At 39.0% G+C, this 24,635-nt stretch overlaps 1 protein-coding gene across 1 annotated transcript in view; it reads left to right on the top strand.

Annotated features, from left to right (window-relative positions):
- LOC137403596 (spondin-1-like) overlaps positions 1-24,635 on the top strand; it is a 37,031-nt gene that overhangs the window by 7,808 nt on the left and 4,588 nt on the right. Inside the window, exons 3-16 of the mRNA XM_068089562.1 lie at positions 3,531-3,673; positions 6,788-6,870; positions 10,573-10,758; positions 12,071-12,219; positions 18,685-18,838; positions 19,145-19,237; positions 19,442-19,654; positions 19,956-20,064; positions 20,189-20,364; positions 21,305-21,439; positions 21,532-21,711; positions 22,383-22,561; positions 22,809-23,039; positions 24,406-24,550. Coding sequence (XP_067945663.1) covers positions 3,531-3,673; positions 6,788-6,870; positions 10,573-10,758; positions 12,071-12,219; positions 18,685-18,838; positions 19,145-19,237; positions 19,442-19,654; positions 19,956-20,064; positions 20,189-20,364; positions 21,305-21,439; positions 21,532-21,711; positions 22,383-22,561; positions 22,809-23,039; positions 24,406-24,550 — 2,176 coding nt within the window. The remainder of the gene's footprint in view (positions 1-3,530; positions 3,674-6,787; positions 6,871-10,572; positions 10,759-12,070; positions 12,220-18,684; positions 18,839-19,144; positions 19,238-19,441; positions 19,655-19,955; positions 20,065-20,188; positions 20,365-21,304; positions 21,440-21,531; positions 21,712-22,382; positions 22,562-22,808; positions 23,040-24,405; positions 24,551-24,635) is intronic.

The raw sequence follows: 24,635 nt of genomic DNA, 5'->3' as shown, positions 1-24,635 counted from the left end.
AGTCATTCGTATTTTAATTAGAACGGTTCTGAATGCGCTGCTATGACCACTGGTGTAAAAGTCCTTATCTTTTCAACAAAGCACCCACGTTAATCCGCAACTTGCCAATGTTCATTGAAACACCTATTGTACGGTAACTCAATGTACGCACAGCTCCGAACACCTATTGTACGGTAACTCAATGTGCGCACAACTCCAAACACGTATTGTACGGTAACTCAATGTGCGCACAACTCCAAACACCTATTGTACGGTAACTCAATGTGCGCACAACTCCAAACACCTATTGTACGGTAACTCAATGTGCGCACAACTCCAAACACCTATTGTACGGTAACTCAATGTGCGCACAACTCCAACTTCGCATCTTGGAAAAATGGATAATGAGCTTGGTGCTATCTGAGGCATAATAACACATACTCATAGGATAAAATCAGAATCGTGGTGTGCTTCATCCATGTGTACCAGTTAATGCACAATGTTTTTATTGGCCAGTTTTATCGAGATAATACAGGTCTTGTTTATTCAGTTAAAAAGTTCAAAACTACTGGAATTTTAATAGTTATGGTTTCTTATCCGGATCAAACAAGTGACATAGAATTAAAGCACTAATTACTTACATGTATAAGTACTAAGAGAGAGCAAGGCTATCTAATCTCCTAGAACATGCCAGTTGCTAGGAATACGAGCACCGATTTATGAAACACATGCTTTAGTTGACACTTCGCGTATCAAATGCCACTGTAGGGCAATGGTTGAAAAAAACGGAGCATCATGGCATTCAAATTGAGGTTTACGATATTTATGGAAACAACTGGTATCAGATATCCAAAGCTGCATACTCATTTAATAATGACACGTGGATGCGACATTTCATGCAATCATTTGTACAGCTACATTATGTAGTTGTTGTACAGTCACATTGCATAGTTATTGGTGTAGCCACACCATGTAGTTTTCGTTGGTAAAGACTTGGTTTTATCTTGTCTAGTATGTATAACATGTTATCATAGCCACCATGTTAGTACCATAGCAATGAGTGTATCGGTATGCTTGCAGCTACTGGCACTGTGTAGTCGCAATCAGATACGATTCTGGATAGCATGTTGATGTGGTTCAGCAGTGCGCTGTAAGCTATTGTTATCACACTTTGGCGTGATCACACTCTGGCTACGGTGTGATCACACTCTAGCCCTGCAGTGATTATACTTTGGCTCCAGTGTGATCACACTCTGACTCTGGTGTGACCGCCAAACGATATTTCCATGATATCTTCTTCGCTACTAGTGGTTAACTGGTAAAAAATGTTAATTTCTCTGGCTGATGAATGGTTATATGCTGCTTTCATCGTATCTTTTTACTGCGTACATTCTTTGCATAAGCATGACTGATCACTCGTTGGTTGGCAGTGTTTATTAATGGTTATTAGTACTTTGATGGGATATCGGTTCTCATTCATCTTGCACATAAATATTTCCGTTATATTCCATTTGATGGATTAATAAGATGGCTTTAATACTTTTAACATCATTTGCGTCTACGAGCTGCCATTAGTCCTAGTTGATATAGCGTAGGGAAATTTTATTCCTATAAAAGTCAGCCCTGTTAAGGCAGCCTGTTTATTGACTTTCTAGCTTCTACATCTTCCTGCCAATTTCATATCGTATTTATCTTAAGCCATTAATTATTTATCTGTTTATCCTTTTTCATTTACCCGGCTCTGACAGCTTAGTGAAAGTTTGCAATAGATTAGCGATGTGGAGATAATTCCTGTGGTTTTCGATTACAAGTGGCTTTGAAGTTTCCTCCTGCATGAGCATTACTCCAATTAATTTGTTTACCCACGATAGTTGATCTGATGCTGTGGGGGATTAGTGTGATTTATGGTTTCTTGTGGTTCGTGCTTCGTTACACTTACGGTCTTGACACAACATTCAGTAGCAAAAACTTTTGGTTGTCTTATTTCACTAACAAAATGACATGTTTGTACAGTTAATAAGGTTGTTCCATCGTGAATCAGGTGCTTAGCATTGACCTCTTCGGATAGTTTGTGGCTTTCTCTTCGATATTGACAGAGATTAGCATTCACTATGTTTCCATGACGCCCGTGATTTGCAAATTTGAGCCAAATCGCAACTTAACAACATCATGGAAACGGCATAAATCCGCAAGCCGAGCGAGTTTTGCGATTCGCAAAACTATATCTAAACTTTATCGACTGCATCATGCTTACGAATCATACAAACAGCACTTGCGAACGACGCGCGTTAAAATATCGCGCTAGCTATTCAATTTTAAATATTTTCAATATTGAGTTTCATGTGTTTGCGTTGCTAACATGTGCGTCACTAGCTGCATTGCTAATTATTAACATATGCCGTACAATTCCTTACAGTTTTTAACAAGGCGCCAGAGTCAATCCACATCATGCGAATGTCCATAGAAACAATTAATTTGCACGGTAATGCAACTCCAAATCCGCATGATACGAGTCATGGAAACAACCTTGGTTCAAAATGGAGCTGTCTGTGATACTGTTAAACTCATTCCCTATGGATTTATGCCCACAGGCTGTGAAGCTGTTTTATAGAAACACAACACAATGTGTGACGTGTCATTTTACCAAATGACACGTCACACATTAAATGTCTATAGTCAATGTGTTTTAAAGTGTTCAGCGTATTCCTTGCAACTCGACTTCAGAGAGCATAATATTTGGAGAATGCTGTACTAATGCTAAGCTTACATAGAAAGAATATCTTTATTTCAATTAGATTATTAAGTTAAATAATTATATTTTAATACAGATTATTTCATTAAAGCATGTTATTTCCATGGTTTTTCTTGCTCTAAAACAGACCTCATTATCCTGATATTATTGTGATAATATGGTATCAAATGTTTATTCTTGTTGCTAGGTAGGCGTAGCCTCTCTCACAACATATCTGTTATTCTCTGCACAATCCACTCGTGGGTGGTGGACGTCAGTATTGTCCTTGTACCTTCTGTATGGTTGTATTGGGCTTATACGAGGTTGCCCCTAGGGTATCGACCTGCCCTGTCTGTAATCAATTTTAGCTCACTAGAAATGTTGCTGGAATCAATAGGTTCGTAAAGGAAGTCATAATGCTAGTATCGTCAATTTTGAGCTCCTTTTCTTGGCATGCACTCTTGTCCTCGGGTTAAGACATTCTATGTTATAACCAACAACACCAAGTTACTTAGTCTATATTTACAAACTCGATGTTTATGGTACCTTCAGTGTCTATGGTGCACTCCGGTGTCTATGGTGTTCTCGGTGTCTATGGGGCACACATCTTTGAATATTTTACATTAGCAACCCTTACATTTTCTCATTTCATGGTGATGATTTAGCAGAAAATGATGATAGATCATGGCCCTAGATGGCTGGCCTGGTTTGTACAAAGACTTCCTCAGATCTTGAAAATGGTCGCTAAGGTATTTGTTTACCATCTGCCTTGTCCGTGATAAGTTATACAGACTATCTCTATGGCCATAATCTCTTGTAGCATCTTCTAAGTCACATGACGACTGCCGATGAATTCTGTAGCCATGTCATGACCAGCATAACTTTCCATCCATCTTACAAGAAATCAGCTGCCAGTTTTCGGTGGACAGCACCGAGGAAGGGCTCTGGATGCGTTATCTTCAAGTGAGTTGATAACTTACTTTTACTTTTACTCTCTCTTATGCATAATATGTGTGATTTTCCCTTTCACATCATATTATCATGGTCGACTGTTGCCAGGCTGGTGCTGTATCATGGTCGACTGTTGCCAGGCTGGTGCTGTATCATGGTCGACTGTTGCCAGGCTGGTGCTGTATCATGGTCGACTGTTGCCAGGCTGGTGCTGTATCATGGTCGACTGTTGCCAGGCTGGTGCTGTATCATGGTCGACTGTTGCCAGGCTGGTGCTGTATCATGGTCGACTGTTGCCAGGCTGGTGCTGTATCATGGTCGACTGTTGCCAGGCTGGTGCTGTATCATGGTCGACTGTTGCCAGGCTGGTGCTGTATCATGGTCGACTGTTGCCAGGCTGGTGCTGTATCATGGTCGACTGTTGCCAGGCTGGTACTGTATCATGGTCGACTGTTGCCAGGCTGGTGCTGTATCATGGTCGACTGTTGCCAGGCTGGTGCTGTATCATGGTCGACTGTTGCCAGGCTGGTGCTGTATCATGGTCGACTGTTGCCAGGCTGGTACTGTATCATGGTCGACTGTTGCCAGGATGGTGCTGTATCATGGTCGACTGTTGCCAGGCTGGTGCTGTATCATGGTCGACTGTTGCCAGGCTGGTGCTGTATCATGGTCGACTGTTGCCAGGCTGGTGCTGTATCATGGTCGACTGTTGCCAGGCTGGTGCTGTATCATGGTCGACTGTTGCCAGGCTGGTGCTGTATCATGGTCGACTGTTGCCAGGCTGGTACTGTATCATGGTCGACTGTTGCCAGGCTGGTGCTGTATCATGGTCGACTGTTGCCAGGCTGGTGCTGTATCATGGTCGACTGTTGCCAGGCTGGTGCTGTATCATGGTCGACTGTTGCCAGGCTGGTGCTGTATCATGGTCGACTGTTGCCAGGCTGGTGCTGTATCATGGTCGACTGTTGCCAGGCTGGTGCTGTATCATGGTCGACTGTTGCCAGGCTGGTACTGTATCATGGTCGACTGTTGCCAGGCTGGTGCTGTATCATGGTCGACTGTTGCCAGGCTGGTGCTGTATCATGGTCGACTGTTGCCAGGCTGGTACTGTATCATGGTCGACTGTTGCCAGGCTGGTGCTGTATCATGGTCGACTGTTGCCAGGCTGGTGCTGTATCATGGTCGACTATTGCCAGGCTGGTGCTGTATCATGGTCGACTGTTGCCAGGTTGGTACTGTATCATGGTCGACTGTTGCCAGGCTGGTGCTGTATCATGGTCGACTGTTGCCAGGCTGGTGCTGTATCATGGTCGACTGTTGCCAGGCTGGTGCTGTATCATGGTCGACTATTGCCAGGCTGGTGCTGTATCATGGTCGACTGTTGCCAGGCTGGTGCTGTATCATGACGGCGCTGTTAGAAAGAACATATCATAATTTCATTTATTCCTATCAATACCAAATTTGAAAGTTGCCGTGTCATTTTCCTAGTGTGATTGAATTAAGAACAGGAGAATGCATGCAATAAGATAATCTTCACCTTTTTATTATTATAATAAATGATATACAAATAAAAATCTTATATGTTCTACTGCGGGTCCTCAACTAGTTTATAAAAGATAAGTTTGTTACACACGGTGCAACCATAACCCTCTCAAAATCAAAATTCTTAGTTTCGTGTTGAGATTGACAGTGAAATTTATGTCTAAGTGTTGCTTAAGTTATCAAAGAGAGGAATACAAATGTTCTATTTATATAACCAGCTTTGTGCTGTTGTTGATTTGTGATACCAACTTCTTGTGCTTTCCTGCGCTACAAGAAACTTGCATACTTGGCTCTCAAATGGATTAAGCTTTTTAATCATTGACAGTGAGAATTATGTCTTGTGTTGTTGATGTCAAATTTATTTGTCCCACTCAAATTAATACAACCTAGTGCCTTGCAGTCTAGTGTGCCTTTAGAGATAGTCAGGTGTAACGACAATATTTACAATTACTCTATGTTAGAAGTAGAGTAGTGCAGTTGTTAGAATATTGGTCTAATGAGCTGTAAGTTGTGAGTTCAAATCCTACACAGTGCAGTTTTTTTAGTCATTAACCTGGCTTCAGAGACTGAAATCGTCTGTCTGAAATTACGAACATGACATTTATTATAACAAAGATTTGTAATGCTTGGTACCTAGTTTAACAGAAAAATTTGTCGAATGGTATGGACAAAAAAGAACACAATCTTTCAGTTGTATGAGTATGCTTTTATCGAATTATTGAATTTTTTATTTCGACTTTATATCAGTAAAAATATGGAAATCACAATAGCTAGTTTTCAGCAAATTTAGTTGTCTGGTATTACGAATATACAGGAACATGTTGGATTTGTAACCTAGTACAGTAGCGCATTGGACAGAGGATAAATTCAACCGTATGCTGGTTGAAAAACACTGCCTTATAAGCTAAAAATCAACAGCATGCACCACTTTATTTTCTTACAAGGAGGTAGTGGCTTATCCGCTCAGGGTGAGAGCAGAGGATCTATCTGGTTGCTCCATCTGGTGGCTCCATCTGGCGGCTCCATCTCGTGGCTCCATCTGGCGGCTCCATCTGGCGGCTCCATCTGGTGGCTCCATCTGGTGGCTCCATCTGGTGGCTCCATCTGGTGGCTCCATCTGGTGGAGCCACTTCAGAAAAATAGCTCGTCAGAAAAATTTACTTATCACATAGCGCTCTAAGAAAGGCGACCCATGTAGCAATAGTATAATTAGACTCTACTATTCTCTTCCTAATATAGACTTAGGCACCAACAACCACCTGATAGTACCAGCTAGGGAGGGTTCGGTGCTCAGCCATTTCCAAAGTCGATACTTGAGCTGTCCTTTCTAAGTGCTGAGTAGGTCTACATATCTGCTTAGCTTAAGTCTCTGCTAGTATTCTGTATAGCTAAAGCCATCCCTGTTTTCTTTTGTCCATTGTGTAGTTTCATTAGGCAAAGCCTTAGCACCTGTTGGTTTTGTTAATGGTTTCCTTTTACCATTTATAAAAACATATAATAGCCTATTGCATTTACTGTATTGGTCATATTCCGTACTCGGAGTGTTGTAAATCCATTTTTAGTTTTCTTTTGGGTTGCTTGTAGGGCTACAGTGGTAGAGCATCCTGACATCTGGTTTAGTGATGATGGTGGTCTTACTAAAATGTTCTGTGAGAAACCAGAAGAAGGCAAGTTTCATGTTTATAAGGGTTAGATAAGGATGTTAGCATTGGCAGATGATCAACTTTTTGTCATATCGTACACAACTGTGCAATTACCATCTTCCTACCCTACTGTTGTTCCTTGAGCAACACTCTTGTTTCTGCACTTGTGGTTTGTATGAATTTAAAAGCAAACACTCCATTAAGCGCCGACTGTTATATTGTGAACTCACTATTGAAAAGGCGTGACTATGTTGCATCGAGAGTACAGAGCATTGACTTTGAAATCCTTTGGCATTTATATTGACGATAAATGTATTTAGCACCTTTTTATAGCACTGTCATGCCTATCCTTGTTGGCAGCAGTAGTAGCCTATCCTAGCTGCTTTCGCTGCTTTTTATCAGTTCGTATTTACTGTGTTCCGTGATACGGTTGATCGGGATATGGAGTTGTGCGTACATTGAGTTACCGTTCGTAAGTGTTTCAATAGGCATTCGCCTGTTGCGTATTAACATGGGCGCTTTGTTAAAAAGATGAGGAGTTCTAGACTAGAGGTCATACCGGCGAATTAGGAACTGCTTAAAGTGAAATAAGAATGACGGAAGTTTGGAAAAAGTTTAAAATGGAATAGCTTGCGCAGCATATTCTTGGTCATCTGCGAGTGCCGTCTCCATTTTTTGCAAGCGTGTAACATTCTGTAGAAATTTGCGAATAACAAAACCCGCCGGACTTGCGGGTTTTTGTCCATGTCGTTGATGAAGCAAAGTTGCGGATTTACCTCATCCTGGAAACTTAGTGATTGTAGAGACACTTTGTCTTAGTTGACGCTTTCGTTAGCTGCTTTTACACATGACAATGTTTCTCTTCATTGAAGAGGCCAGAGGCGGATGCAAACATGGATGTCTTGGTACTCCCTCAACATGTTTGTGTTTATTTCAAAACAGATTTTTTCTGTCTCATTAGTTGGCTGTGTTATCCCACAATGCCTAGCCTTAGTATTTTGTGGGGTTCACCGGCCTAATTCTGCCCACTCTCTCTTCCTCCCGCCCAAGAAAGTTATTATTATCCACAGAACACAAGTCAGTGCAATTGACCTTGGTGTTTTCGGTGGTTGATGTACAAACAATTCGGTGGTCTTCTCTATTTTATACATAAAGCTTTGACTACAGTCGTAGGCCAACTTTATTTATAGCTACACTTCAAGCGTATTGAATTTGAGTCTGATAACTTGTCACCCTCATGCTTGCTGCACCAGTTCATTGTTGTTCATTTCTCTAACCACGCCAATTCACTCTCAAGGTCTTTTTTGGTACAGCAGTCCTTAACTGTCCCGTACTGAACCCACCAGTTTTCTATGTGATATTGAACCCTTTTTTATTGTAAAATGAAATAGGATGGTTTTCACATTCAAAACATAATATATGTTTAAATATGCCAAGTTCGCTATATTTAAAGAACCTAATCAATACAATACATGAACAACAAGTTACATATTTTACAAAGACATGACCTTGCAAATCGGTGTGACTTCTGCCATTGCCTTTGAGAGACCACTTATGTGTCTTGACCTCCACCTAAGCTCTGAGACTGACCTACCAAACCCATAGGTTGGGATAGAACACAGGTTAAGAACCACTGTTTTAGTATGAGAGCATGAGGGACGCTAGAAAATGCCAAATTATACTTTTGAGAACACTGATTTTAGGGTCACATTTACTCCTCTACTCATCACCTCACATTGTACTCTTTCTAGCAATTGAAGGTTAAATGAAGGTCAAGTTGAAGGCGCTTCTGGGTCCTTTTTGTGTGTTCCAAAGGCATGAAGAAATAGCTTAGAATATGTATCTGTGTACGCGGTACGCTATAAGCAATCTTTAGACTGATGCTCATTCGTAAATGTGAAGTTGTCCTTTGCGTATGGCCTTCAATGATATGCGATGGACAAAGTAGTCACTCTAATGATGAATCCATTTTACCCATTTTATAATTCACGTTTGTTATTGTACTAAAATTAATTATTCATTAAGATCTCAGGTCAGAGGTTTTAATAATGCATTGAGTATAGTTTCCATTCACTAGCAATGAGACCTTCCCAGCTCAGTTGTCACCTACTATTGTCTACCCCTTTTGGTGCAAAACCTACTTTTCAAACAATCAGATTGGCAGTAATCGCGATGCAGAGGATTTCTTTTATGTTCAATCAGATAGCCTGTAGGTGGGTGTTTAAATGGCTGATTCTCAGCAACCATATGATTGTTGAAGACACATATTATAGCGACTTGATGGAAGGAACGGAGCATGTGTTTGAAGTTTAGTTGAAATTAGCTAAAAATGGGAAAATGCATACTGATTAGGCGGACTAACAGACAGACATGGCAAAGTTGGGATGTATTAATACTGATGTACCCAATGCACACCTGCATGTAGGGCCTACTTCATATACATACCCCCTACACAGGGCTTCAAAAGCACCCAACTGGAGGTGTTGTTTGCTAGTATTTAGTAGGACTAGCAGGTTTCTTTGTGATGGGTTTATGATTCATACTTTAATAGGTGATTAGTTCAACTTTTAAACTTTTAAACATTTGACGTACAGATTATGAAAAATCATTGCTGTTCATTTTTTCCACGCCAATAGCCTACAGCACGAATTTTAAATTCTAAAGCGTCTTGGATAGCAGCAGACATCAGATTTCCTCGATATGTCGAGGAAAATATGCTATAGTCAAGTTTTCCAGCTGTTAACCGTTTCTTGCCGCCTAGTCAGGTGTCAGTCGTTATCTATGCCTCATCTGCTGTTGGCGTGGCAGATCTCTGGGGTGCGTCGTATCCGTCGCAATAACAAGGCAAAGCTTGCCTGGCATAACATCAGGTCAACTTCTGAGATAAAAGAATGCATAGTTAATTGATAGCTAGATGTGAGTGAATTCCTGATTTCATCTAATTGGTCTGTTCTCTTTTGCGTTCACGTCTCTGGAAGCAGAACTTGCCTAAATGGCGCATAAACATAAGTGTAATAGCGGCGAATTATATGAATCTGTTTGATCCCTGGCGGGTAGCTGGGAAGATGGAACGTGGAGATACGCTAACTGACTTCCAGCAAAGAAATTGTACGGTGAATAGTGTCTATCTAGTTGATTGCAATTCACAGGTGGTTTGGAGAAAATATATGCAGCGAGTCCCACATTATTGCTCTTAGCAGTAAGTCACTATGTTTCCATGACACGCATGATGTGCAAATTTGAGCCTATCCGCAGGTTTTGCGATTTGCAAAACTATCGAATCCATCATGCTTGCGAATAATGGAAACAGCACTTGCGAATTATGCGTATCAATTTTAAACAATTTCAATACTTCCATTCGTCCTTTCACAATCGAGTTTCAAGTGTTCACATGAAATTGCGTCACTAATTATTAACTTATAGCGTACAATTCCTTATCTTTTTCAACAAGGCGCCGGAGTCAATCCGCATCATGCGAATGTCCATAGACATACTTAATTCGCATGGAAATGCAACTATCACACAACTCCAAATCGGCATGCTGCGAGTCATGCGCATCATGATAACATAGTGTATGTTGCCTATTAGAAAACCGATCTAAACATGGCTTCATTAATTCGTACATAATAAGCATAAACTGGGCATTGCCTTTCCTTTCATTCTGAATGGTCAGTGGATGGTCTGTGGCCGACTATAGTTAGGTTTTAATCAGAACATGTTTTACAGAAGAGACAGCGAGTCCGGCAGCAAATGCAGCATCAGAGGGACAAGAGGAAGAATCTGTTAGTAGCTCCCATTCTAAGAGGCAATCAAGCAAGTGCTGCGCGTGTGATGTGGCCAAATACGAGATGACATTTGTCGGTAACTGGTCAAGAGAGACGCATCCCAAGGACTTTCCCGACCGACAGCACGGTAAAACACGCTTTCCTTGGCAGTCTGTGCGAAATAAAAGAGTTCTATTTGTACTTTGGAGTCAGCTGAGAGTTTGTCTAATTGGTTTAGCAGAAGCAGCAAGGTCAACTAGCAGTGATCAGTCTTCTAATGCTCAGCATTATCAATAGTTCTGTCTAGGGAAGATGATAGAATTAGTACAGATGTAAAGGTTTCAACTCCTGTAATGGACTTTAACCTTTTTGACCATAAGCGTTATTGTTAATAACTTATCGCTGTTTTTATGGCTATAACTTACAACGGCAGCAATTTATACTCATAGGCTGACAGCGGCAGCATTGGATGGCTATAGACTCACTAGGGCTGCAAATTTTAATGTGCCATGGCTGTGATCAGCCGTGTGCATTCTCTGTTATGAATTAAACTTAGGCTGACTTGAGTTATATTAAAATTAGATTAAATCGCAGTTATAACCGGGCATTTCTTATAAAGTATGCGGACAATTTAAACCCAAAAAATTATTCATGCCAGCTCTTGAATCTTTCGTAAGGCCCATTCCTTCAAAGATAAATGTCATGAGGTAAACTTTGCATTAAGATTAAAATCTTTATATGTAAGTCTTTGTATTTAAGTTCATCTTTGAGGTTAGGGTAAAAATATCAAAGGTTAGATTTCTATAATAACAAATTAAAGATGAATTTACGCGGAATTTTTGTGGATTTTCTCAGAAAGTATCAGTATCTTTCTATCATTTGTGACTGTCTTTGATGTTTAAGGCAATATGATTGCCAGGATGTTTCAAGATTAAAATCGATAAAACTTGATCGCGATTGGTCGCTAGTGATTTTCATCGCAATTGTTGATACCGGCTATTGCGTTAAGTTGAAGCGTTACAAGTCTCTGTTATGTTGGTCTCTTTGCAGCTATAGACGTTATAATCACATTTACGCTTGATGTGAGCATTTTACCCGCGATCAAGTTCAGTTGATTTTAGTCTTGAAACATCCTGCCAGCCAAATCACCTCACACATCAAGAACAATTGCGTATAATAAAAAAATACTGATACATTTTGATAGAATCTACCAAAAATCTTGTACGAGTTCTTCTCTAAAGAGAAGACAACTCAAGGATGTTCTACTGTCTGGAAGCGCCACGGTAACTCGCAGGTGATGTCACAATTGTATGAGGCTTTTGTTGATGTTATGAGGTTAGTTTGGTGCCTCAAGCATAACTACAAACATTTTTTTGCAACTCTTTTGCGAGTTGTTATCTCTCAGACTTCTAAACTTACTTTTTGAGTGGTGATGGATTTGTGTGATTACTTCATTGCAGAGAGTCTGTTGCATTGGTCTGACATTATCGGGGCCAGTCACAGTCCGAGCTACTCCCTCTGGAGCTATGGAACTCTCGCTACAACCGGTGTCAAGGAGGTTTGCGAATATGGCTGGCCTCGTACTTTAGAGGGGGAAATTAAACAGCAGGTAAGTGTTGGCTGGTTTGTTTTGTTGGACTGTTTGGATTTTTGAGTGGATTATTGTAGAAGCATTGTGCTTCTAGATGAAACTAGCAGTGTTGTGTCTATAGACTTATCAAGTGATGGTATTAACATTGTCATATTATCTCAATAGACATGGATATTTAGTGGTATTGTATTTATAAATCAATATTGCCATTTTGTATCAGTAGTATATAGATATAATGGTTTTCTATAGAGTTATCTAGTGGTCTTATTTATTTCCATAGATTTATCAAGTGATGGTATTATTAGTGCCATATTATCTCAATAGACATGTGTATTTAGTGGTATTGTATTTATAAATCGATATTGCCATTTTGTATCAGTAGTATATAGATATAATGGTTTTATATAGAGTTATCTAGTGGTCTTATTTATTTCCATAGATTTATCAAGTGATGGTATTATTAGTGCCGTATTATCTCAATAGACATGTATATTTAGTGGTGTTGTGTTTATAAATCAATATTGCCATTTTGTGTCAATATATAGATATAGTGGTATTCTATAAAGCTATCAACACTAGTAGACTCGATGGTATAGCAGCAGAAGGCCTCTCAGTAGCTTTGTTGTAAAGCAGGGGTTCCCAACCTTTTTGGCATAGGTACCCCTTGCTAGTCATATTGCAAAAATGTACCCCTTTGGAAAACACAGTTCAATCAACGGTATTATTGGTCTAACTTCATTGGACCAATATTGTGTGTATTATTGAAATGTGTCACTCAGACAGGTAAAGAAATGTGGCATTGTATAAAATTGCTATTTAATAAAATAATGATAACTATGCAGTACAATTTTTATACATCGCAGTGTTTTGTTACTTTCCCACTTTATTTTGGCCAGTCTAATGGGAAGGCTGTACCTGCTTTGCATTGATGAGCTGTTTGATCTTCAGTCCAGTAACAGATAACGAAACTCTGAGGTCATCATCAATATTTAGTCATGAGCGATATTTGCTTTTCATGTACAAAAGTGAGGAAAACTCTTGCTCACACTTATAACTACTAGGAAATATAAGCAACACTGTTAAAGCTACCTCTGAAAGCTTTGGGTAGGATGTTATCAATGAGCACCAGAACTTGCTAAAAATGCAATCTTCAAATCTATCATGTGCACAAGGGTCATTGAGAAAGTCAATCAGCTCTTCTTGCATGTCAATATCAATATCAGCTACATTTAAATTAAATGGGTTTCTTGCCAACTTCAAATCTGCGTCATTTAAGTCAGGGAAGTATTGTTGAAACTAGCAAGCCAGCTGAGAGAGAGGGTCTGCAACCAGATCTTTCATGAATAAAATTGAATCATGTGAAGGAAATACTTTTGACAAGCTATCAAACATATCAAATGATCCAGCATTGACTTTCTCCACATCTCTAGTTTTATGATAAATGCTGTAAGCTCGTGTGTAAAATCAAATATAGTGGTAGAGTTCCCTTGAAGGGATGTGTTGAAAGTGTTTAATCTTAAGAAGATATCTCTCAGACATGCAGCTTTCCATTTCTGAAGTCCTTAACTTCTCACTGAATCTTGAAGCTTTCTCAGAAGTCCGTGTAGCAAAGAAAGCTGCAATCTCATCAATTAGTCCCACAAATTGATTCAGGACATTGCTTTTAGAAAGCCATCTCACTTCTGTGTAGTAAAGGAGATTTTCATGATCTGCATCGCAATCTTGACATAATTGACGAAACAACCTTGTGTTTAGGGCTGATGCTTGCCTAAGTTTATCTGAATGGCAAAACTAGCTGGCTTTAAAATGATACCAATAATAGCTCTATAATAAGCCTCTATTATAGCAGTGATTTCAGCAGAGTTATTGATAATTGGAGCCAACCAAACCAAAAATTTATTAAGCTTGTAACTTGTACTGTACCCCCTAGATTTCTAAAATGTACCCCTAGGGGTACTTGTACCCCAGGTTGGGAACCCCTGTTGTAAAGGAATCAGGTTTGGACAAGAGAAAGCAAATCCTGTGAATGTTTGGCTCTGAAGAGTTTTGAATAATTTGAACAATAACCAAATTAAACAGTAAAATAAAAACTGAGGGTTAGCCTGTTTACAATTGACAAGGTCACCAGGTCTTCCCCACGCTCCACCCCCAAGCGCTTCAACTACAGATAGAATTTCTTAATCTTGGCATTTCCTGCTTGATCTACCGCAAGCTAAATGTTGTGCTATGTGAACAGTACGAGTGAACCATGTGTAAATCCTTGAGTAACGACCGTCCAGCCTTGGTGCTTATGGCTGTATCAGCCTCATCCTTGACTCACTATGCTAATCCACCTGTTGTGTTCGCTTGAAGGATCTTTATTAAATCGGGATTACGATTTTAATCGGTTTAATGTTAATCGCGCGCTAGATGAATGACAGCGCGTGAGAGTCTAATCTTCTCTTTTATGTCACCAATTGGCTGGTGTTGGTCGTCCACTCCTTCGTACGCAGTGCTAAAGATGAACTATTTCAAAATTTCAGTAGATTTTATCAGAAAGTATCGGTATTTTTCTATCATTTGCGATTGTTGTTGATGTTTACTTGAGGTGATCTGACTGCCAGGATGTTTCATGATTAAACTCTACAAAACTTTGTCAAAGCGCTCAGAAAAAAATAATTTCTGAAATTACATCACTAGTTGCTGTTGTTACTACAGTTGATATCGGTTATTGTGTTCAAATTGCAGCATTTCATGTCTCTATTCTGTCAGTCTCTTTGCAACTATAGATGACATAATCTTACTTTCGCTTGATCTGAGTGTTTTAATCGCGATAAAGTTTTGGTCGATTTTAATCTTGAAACATTCTAAAATCTTGTGCAAGTTCGTCTTTAACCTCCCACTTGAAGTAAACCTTCCTAGTAAATATCAGTGCTTCACAGCATTTGATTAAAATACTTAAAAATGTCGAGCGCTATTAGTCTCTCTGATTGGCTAGTAAACACTGACAACAAACCACCCCAACTCAAGCATCAGGTAATCTTTCGCGCCGCGTTTCATTGCTTAAGTATATTATTTGTACAAGTATACCTGTTGCTAGGGAAGCTCATCCATATCAATCCATATGCTTATCAAATACGATTATTAATTACTACTCAGACTTTGGTAAGAGCTTTATACCTCTCATATAATTGCCGTTGAAAGTTCTTTCATGAGACAGCAGATTTCTACATTCAAACACTGACAACTTGCTACTATCATAGTGTATGAGAAGCTCTAAACTAGCATGCATTTGACGAAGCGACATCATACAGCGATAGGCAGTATATTAGTTGTATTAGTTAGATTTGTATTTTATACTGTGAAGTCTATATTCCAGCACACTGGTCTCTTTAGTTCTGGTAACTAATTTGCTATCAGCCCAAATAGTCAAATCACAACATAGCTTTTGTACCTCGGGTCACAAAAAAGCTATTGTATGTAGTTATTTAACGCATGCATGAGGATTTTTACGAGTACCAAAATCATTTTGAAATGCAGCATAAGTTGTGAAAGTTTTAGTCGTGTATAACTGTTAATCACGCTTGAGTTGTTTTTTAACAATGTTCTAGTAGAGTTTCACTACCAGTAGGGTTGTCGCTAGAACCCTAAACACTTGCCGCTGGAATTATTGTTAAACAAAATATTTTCATCGCCTAGTAGTACTCTTCTATTGGGCTGAAGAAATGTTTTTTATTGCTAAACCATGGCGGTTAGCCACTCTGCAATATTTCTTCCTGTTTCTTTTTCTGAGTGAATCTCTTTCTCGCTGCCAGCAGCTGTTTACTCAAACATAGGTTTTATTGATTGGTCACATTATCATGTTTTGGTTTGGCAAGTCTAGGCATATAAGTGCAGCAAAAGGGATGCATGGTTTGTGCTGTGTTGTTTGAAGGATGTGTATAGAGCAACTGCATTTTCTAAACTGTTTTTTCTTTTTTTTGGAACTAGTTAAAAATCTCTGATTTTCGTGTAACCAATACAGGTAGGAGAAGTGGGAGTGTTCAAAAAAGAGTTTGAGAAAAAAATGTATACCTTTTCAACACTCATTTATAACGATGTCATATCCATTATGTTTCTGTGGTGCAGATGGCGCAGGTTTGGATGGAGTCATGCGCACGTCGAGTTCCCACGCGATACGTGTTTCAACAGACAGATTAATGCGGGCGCTTTGTTAAAAAAGATAAGGAGTTCAACACTCGAAGGTCATAGCGGCGCACTCCTATCTAGCTTAGCAGCAAGCTTTCAAAATAGGAACTACCGAAGTGTAGAAATCTTTAAAATGGAATAGCTTGCGTGGCACTTTATTTCGTATCTTCGCATTATTCCGTTCTTCCCAAGCATGAAACATTTGATTAAAATTTGCGAGTAACCAAACTCACTTGGTTTGCGGACTTTTGTCGTTTCCATCCTGCTGATGACTTGTGGATTAACCGTGTCATGGAAACATATTGATTGTGGAGTTGTGTTACATGATACATGTAGGTGGAGTAATACAAAATAACAGCTGCGTATTTTAATAGCCTGATCTGCAAACTTCTCAAATAAACATGAATAAGCACCAATGAGTGCCGAGCTAGCGATTTGAGGCCTGCCTCTGCTCGCCATTCTGTTTGCATTCTGGTATTTCTCTCTCACAATTATTCTTATCGTCATGAACATCAACCAATGTCTGAGTCCTGTAGTAGTCGGACATCATGAAGCCTATTGATTTAGTTCATGAACTATTGTATCTTTGATGTCTACAATTTAGGTGAATCAATGCAGACATGCCGTGATGGACACGCTTAAAGCCTGCTCTTTGGAATGAAGCGAAATTGTTGAATATTTGCCTCTAGCGTATAGTTTTCCTAGTATTTAAATTTTAAATAATTCATTAAAGGTTCTGAAAATGCGAAATTGCTTTCATAAAAACCAAAACTCATATAAGCGCATTTAAAGAGGAATTTGCACAAAATTTTAGTAGATTTTATCAGAAAGTGTCGGTATTTTTCTATCATTTGCAATTGTTTTTGATGTTTGAGGTGATTTGACTGTCAAAGATGTTTTAGTTTGTCAAGTTTTATCAATTTTAATCTTGAAGCATCCTGGCGGTCAGAACCATCAAAACCAGTCGCAAATGATAGAAAAATACCGATACTGCTTATGAAATTTACGGACAATCTGTGCAAGTCCATCTTTAAAATTGGTATTCTACGTCTATAAGCTAGCATAGCTTCCAGCTGCAGCAAACGCTGACTTTTGCCAAGTTTCTAAAACACGTAATTGACTTAATGTACGGTAGAAGCAATTATAAATCAACAACGTTAGTTGTATATATCAACAGCTAATTCATTTATGTAGCTCGCCATTAAAGCCGTCTCCCTTAAGAATTCTTGATAAACAGCATAAAATACTGCTGCCGGTGGCCTGTTTGTCAGCCAAACAAAGCCTATTCGTGGCTTATGTTCTTCCCCTGCAGCAGTAAAAACATTTATATTTACTGCCACAAGTTGTCGTTTCTGCCAGCTTGGGCTCCAGCCTACTCTCAACAGTCAGATGAGGTGTTTGGAATATCATCAAAGACTGTTTTACTTTTGCTGCTCAGCAACATTCCTATCCTGGGTGCACTTGATAAAAACTGACAAAATTGTGTGTTTTTTGTCAAATGAAAGAATCCGGACGAGACATTTCAAACAGCAGTGCTCCTGTCGGAAGGTGTCTGGGCAAGCGACAACAGATTCGACTTTTTGGAAACCTGATATCTAGTGTACCTTTCCTCTTCGTATAATATACCTTCTCTGTATAAACCAAACGTCAAAATTTATTGACAGGGTTAAATATTGCAATAAAATTTGCGATCATTTGTATATACAATGAAGTAGTGTTCAGTGTGATATCCAGGTGTGTATGTGACACGTAGCTGGTTACCAGCTCATGTTACAGTTATGAAATAAAATTGACTGTCATAGATCAAGGTTCAACTACATATATGAATAGAAACTTCCCTGAACATTCCAATGCATTCCAGCTGTTGTTTGATCATGTACATGAAATAATGTCATAACATTTTACCTTTATCATGGCCTTATTCCTCGGTAACGTAACATTGGTATAAGGTAACACCTGTATAAGGTAACGCAATAAGGTAACAACGATATAAGGCAACATCAGTATGAGGTAACATTGGCCGGACGATATCGACAAGATATTGGTATTTTATTTGTGGCACAAGGTAAAGGTTCTTTTCAATATGTACATTAGGTCACAAATTTATGTTAGCCTTTGTTCAGCAGTAAGTGTAAAACAGTAGATACTGAGGCTCCAGATGTAGCTATTTTATCAATGATATGCGAAGTTGTCTGAGTGATTGTCTCCCTTACTCTGTTGTCTCTTTTCTTCATGAATGTTCTTTCCACATAGTTTTTATGGTTATTCTTTCACCGTGATCATTATCTCTCATGTATGATTGCCTGTGTTATGCAGAGCCGAAATGTGAGGACGGTGATCAAAACAAGCGGTATCTGGGGCTACCCTGCACTCTACGAAACCCAACGATCTGCTAGATTCAGCACTGATAACAACAGACCATATATGTCACTACTCAGCATGGTTGGACCGAGTCCTGATTGGTGCATCGGTAAGTGACAGAGGCTGCTATTGGTGCGATTTTATGTGAGAATATAACCGATTTGCTATTTGATTATACAAACGTGGCACCAAGTGATTTTATGCTATATGTAGGAAGTTGTCTTATCCTATTAAAATGTTATATTTAATACATCAATGAAATCGAGGCAGTACATTATCTTTTCACTTTAATCTCAAAGCTTGACTATAAAGAGAAAATGTGTCAGATAATAGTCACGTTTTATTTTTTATCTGCCTAAATATTTAATTTAAAAACTGAATAACAGCTCTTAGCAGGTTGTTTTCCGTTAAACAGGCATTGACAGTCTGAACATGTGTTTGGAGAACTGCACTTGGCTGGAATCAGTAGACTTGGAGTTATACCCGTGGGATGCTGGCACAGACGGTGGTAAGTGTTTTCTGGTTTTGTGGTGCTCAGTATTAACCCATTGTGCTTTGGTCTCAAACCTTATTTTATGTGTCATAGGAGTTGTCTTAACATTGGTAATCCTTAACATACTTGGAGTTGTAATCTCCTTGATTTGGTTTAACATATCCCAATGGTTATTTTCTTGGGTCGAGTGTATAGTTACTTCAAAACTTTTTTGTGTAGGTGTGACTTACCTCTCCAGTAATTTGCCCACCTATCCTCGAGAAAAGATTCAGCAAATCACGAACGTATTTCCCAACAATACCGCCTCTCCATTTTATGGCGAGGAAGCGGTAAGGCCGATGGCTACGGTGAGAGTGAGGAGGGTTGGAGGTAGAAGTAGCTCGGAGTCGAACCAAAGGTGTGAGGCTGGTGACAGTGTGTCCGACTCAGATGGTAAGGCTAATGTTGGATTTCCATGCATGCGTTAGTTTGTAGCTTTTAATTGGAATGGCCTAGGATAATCAGGGGCGGTCTCTAGCCAAACACGATGGTGGTCTCAAATGACAGACAAATGGTCGTCTTTACATGCATCTGAAATGTGTTCATGGCCTCATATGGTCAAAAATTCACTGTTGTGTTATCTGTGCCTCTGCCTTCACATTTAGAGAAGTTATATTAACCAATTGTCAAGATGTCTGTTCCACAAAATGTACTATAAAAGTTATCAGTAAATAAATCATTAAACTTGTTGTAGATGACGCAGATGAGGCACCAGTCAATGTGGAAGATGTTAAGTGTATGGTTACAGAATGGAGCGAATATACCGTGTGCAGCGTTACCTGCGGTATAGGTGTCAAGACTAGGTTAGTCTGAGTGATTGCTGGCATCCTGTATTAATGTAGTGTATCTTCTGGTTGCACAAGAATTTATGAAGTTTTGTGTACAATTTTAATCAAGTGTTTATATTTGTCTGTTCTTTATTCTCAGGTCACGTAGCTTCAAGCATCCTATGGGCACGCTGAAGAGATGCCCGCACATCAACCTGCAGGAAAGCAGCAGCTGCCTCGGACTAGTTAACATATGTGATGTTGACCCAAATGAGCCTGTGGATATCTGCATCACCACACCATGGTCATATTGGAGTCCCTGCAGTGTTTCTTGTGGTGAGTAGAATTCTTGCCTGGTTTCACTTCTAAACCTCGTTTTGTGTTTCTATGTGTAGCTTGTCACGTTCAATGACAGATTTAAATGAGTTTTTTATACTTCTTGGGTGCTCCATAATATTTTGCTATTTGCAGCGTTATTCTGTCATTTTTCATTCGCGTTGTTTTTATATTTACTTTTTCACTACGGAAAGCCTGTATAACTACTCTCGTGTTGTTCAATGGCTCGCTTTAATATCTGTACGATAACATTTATCATGGATCACAGAGTTTACAGATCAACCCAAAATTTTGCCTCGATACATTCAGGATATTGGGTTATCATTTTGCCAAAAAATAGGCAAGTTGTTTTTCTTTTCCATCAGAATTCACAGCATAGTATCACATTTTCTAGATTTTTTATTTTTAGTTTAGAATGGATGTAAAGAACAATAGTAACAAAAAAGAACAATAGTAAATATCGACCTATTCAGATTTCTGCTAGTGAAATCCTTTTTTTCTTCAAATGTTTTTCATAATTATATTTTTATATTAGAGAATGTGTGTCTGCATTTTGGTCAAGCCTTGAAAATTATAGCATTTTCTTTTGCACCCGGTTTCACTAAACTAAACAAATATTAAAGGTGTTTCGCAAATGCATAGACTCTTGTGCAGAGTGTTTTCCAGGTACCAAAAGCCTTTAGATTAAAACTCTTTGGTGATCTTTATCTTTTATGATAACAAATACCGAGTGTACTTCAGCAAAGATTCTTTCTACCTGAATTAATTCTGTCAGAATGAGTGAAAAATTCTGTAGTGAAAGAGTTAATCTTAGTTCATCCTTGTGGTGTTGTTAGTTAGCCGAAATATGTCTGTGTGTGTGCGTGCGTGCGTGCGTGTGTGTGTGTTCCATGTTCTCAAGGGTTATGATAAGCCATATAAACCAACTGCGTTTTTCTAGGACCCGGTTCCCGAGTCCGTACAAGACAGTATCTCAATGCCATGGGGCAGCTCAAGTGTTCTCAGCTCTTGATGGACAGCGATGAGTGTACAGCCCAGATTGCTGACTGTTCTTTGATAGACACAGACTGGAACAGTAAGTGCTCTTCATTTTACTTACCTCCGTGACTAGCTCTTGTCTGTTCTGTCGTTTGTCTACTGATGTCTGTTTACCATTCTCATCAACAGGTGTCTGCGTGATGGACGCCGAGCCTGGTGTTTGCTCTGGCAACTTTACCAGGTTCTACTATAATGTGAGCATGCAGAAGTGTCAAGCCTTCTCTTATGGCGGTTGCCGTGGCAATGAGAATCGTTTTGATACCATGGGAGAGTGTGAGAGGAGCTGTGCTGCTGTCATGCAGGATATAGGTAAGGTTGACAATAGTCACCATCTAAGTTGTTTCCTGTTGAGTGCGGGATTATCTAAAGATTATCTAAAGATCATTAGAGCTTGATCAAATATTTGAATTAGTCTTACGTCTGCACCTAACGAAAGACATTTTATTTTAACTCATTGAAAGTTTCTAAAATTTATGTGTTGTCTCTTCGAACAGCTAAGGTTGACTTGTTAAGTGCAGTGTAAAGATCCACGGGATTTGTGAATGTGCAGTGGTCATTGGGTAAATCTGCACGCTGCTCTTTTACCACTGCTCTACATGACCAGCGCTTTTATCTTTGAACAGATACTTACTGACTTACTTACTTACTGTGCCAAATAACAGTTTATTACCAAGTTTTAAAACACTTTTTTTCAACTCACTCAATAATTCCTGATTTCTGTTTTTTCATTTTTGTTTTGGTATTTAATAAAAAACATTATTTTGGTGATTACTAGTGCCAATAAGGAGTTATACATACCACTTTCTGTTTGAAAATGGTATCCTGCGATGGACCTACAGATAGACAAACAGTAAGTCAGGAGTTGCTTATGGCAAGTAAACTAGATATTAAAGCTCACTGAACACTGAGGTCTAGCGTTGTTAAATAGTAGTGTGTTAGCTGTTACAATAATACATCATAGAAATAAATATTACTTACAGATTCCTTGCCAGACAGCAGCTCTGCTGACGCTGATGTCGACTGCATGGTAACAGAATGGACTGATTTCTCACAATGTTCAGTCTCTTGTGGTACGGGCCTGAGAAGTCGCACACGGATGATAAAGCGGAGAAATTCTGGCAGTGGTGCCTCCTGCCCGAAAGATCTACACGAATCAGTGGTAAGTAGTTATCGTGTACATCGTTTCTTGTTTTCATATTGTTAGCATTTTTCTTAGGCAATAATCAATGTTACTTTACTTGATTATGCTTGATATAGAGTCATAGCATTGGAGGTTTAGGTTACCGCTATGGTAGTGATTATATTACCAGGTGTGTGCCAGCGAATCGCTATGGTAGTGATTTCAGGCTATTTTCTGTTTATGAACAAAGGAAGATAAGTGTTGTCCAATTGTGTTATATCACCAGGTGTGTGCCAGCGAATGCCCTTCCGTGTCCGATGAAGATGTCGATTGTATGATAAGTGAGTGGAGCGTTTGGTCCGACTGCTCAGCAACCTGTGGAGACGGGGTAGAAGCCAAACTACGAATGATTAAACGCCCTGCTCAGGGTCAAGGTCTGCCTTGTCCGAATGAGTTGAAAGAAATGAGACAATGCAACCTAGGTCGGTGTGAGGAACTGACTTATCCACTGTGTATGGTGAGTACATTTATAAGGATTGCTTTCTTAGCGATTCTACTGAGCTTTATGTTTGTACAAGAACTTAAAATCAGTACAGACAAGCTTGAAGAGAGATACCTTTTTGCATTTTGTACAAACATATTTATCTCGGTGTATTACATTACTTAGAGTTCAAATGGTAACCAAGAGTGAACATTGCTTGTGCGAACAAACCATAAGAAGTTGATTTGTTCCAAGATGTTCGTTGAGTTTTAAAATCTTCTTTTGATGGAGTTAATGTGGCGGAATATCTTTACTAAATTCTTTAATAAGTGCTCGAGTGAGAGAAGAGTTATAACAGCAGACTCACTATGGCTTATTTACTGTGCTAAAGCAGGTTGACTTCAAGCCATGCAGGCTCAATTAGCAATATTAAACTTCTGTTGTCCCTATAAATGCATCTGATTAGCAACGTTTGTTAACGATTTAAAAGGAGGTTTGAATCGCTTCGAAGAATTAAAGATTCGACATTTTGAACCATTTACATGCTTCGAAGATGCTACGAAGATCAAAAATACAGAACTTCGTAGCATGTAACACTAGTGTATGATGATCTATCTGATAAGAAACTCAAGAATGCATCTTCCCAGTCATTAAGTGCACATGTACTCAATGAAGGTGTTCATGAATTTTTTTTGTCGTGAAACAGTTTACACTGAAAATGAAAGAATCTGGTGTACTATAAACTTGTGGAAAAATTAAATTTTATGGAGAAACACAAGTTCATAAAGTAATAGTTAACAAAAAGAGGTTTCCGTCATTGTTTAACCTTGAAGACGCCTGAATAGAAGTGTAGGTGACCCGGTGTACGTTCGGTGGTATAAAGGGTTGTAGAGCTATGTTACATAACTTATCTTAGTTTAATGTAGGTAAAGTGTAGACTAACTTATCTTATCAATTCTTATAGTTTTTATTGTTTTATATTTAATTTGTACCAGCCCCTTCATATTTACCGACCAAATTGTGATATTTTAAGAGACTTAAACATCGTTTTTTGGAAATGAACCCGGGAGTAGTCTCAAATATTTGCTCAAATGTTACATTGTGTTGGAAATTTATAAATTGAAGTAGACATTTCACTATGTACAAAACTCTATAGTCTATAATATCCGTATAGTCACACACCAAGTGAGAACATATTATATATGTAATAAGTTATATATACACCTAATAAGTTATTATATATCCTAATAACTTTAATATATATTTTAAGATATATAATAATAAGTTATTATATATCTTAATATAAGTTTCTTAATAATCCATGAGAAAAGTTTAGTATTTTACATTCTGGGTGTTTCAATCATTTGTTATGAATTAGATGATGGAAAATTCGGTGTTGCAGCTGTCAGAATGGACACCTTACTCAGAGTGCTCCGTAGCCTGTGGTACAGGCAAGAAAATGCGCAGCAGAATGATGAAACAAGGGCCATGCCCAGAAGATACCTTCTACTCACAGGTTGAGCTTTGTGAGGGCACGCGGTGTGATGGTACGTAGGTTACGATTGCTTCAGCATTTCTCATCTAAAATTGAAATGATCACTGGCTGCAGTTGTTTGTGATCTAAGTGTCTAG

Source organism: Watersipora subatra, chromosome 9 (assembly GCF_963576615.1).
Source record: "Watersipora subatra chromosome 9, tzWatSuba1.1, whole genome shotgun sequence".
NCBI classification, from domain to species: domain Eukaryota; kingdom Metazoa; phylum Bryozoa; class Gymnolaemata; order Cheilostomatida; family Watersiporidae; genus Watersipora; species Watersipora subatra.
Note: the sequence above shows the minus strand (reverse complement) of the source record. Positions and strands in the feature narration are given on the sequence as shown.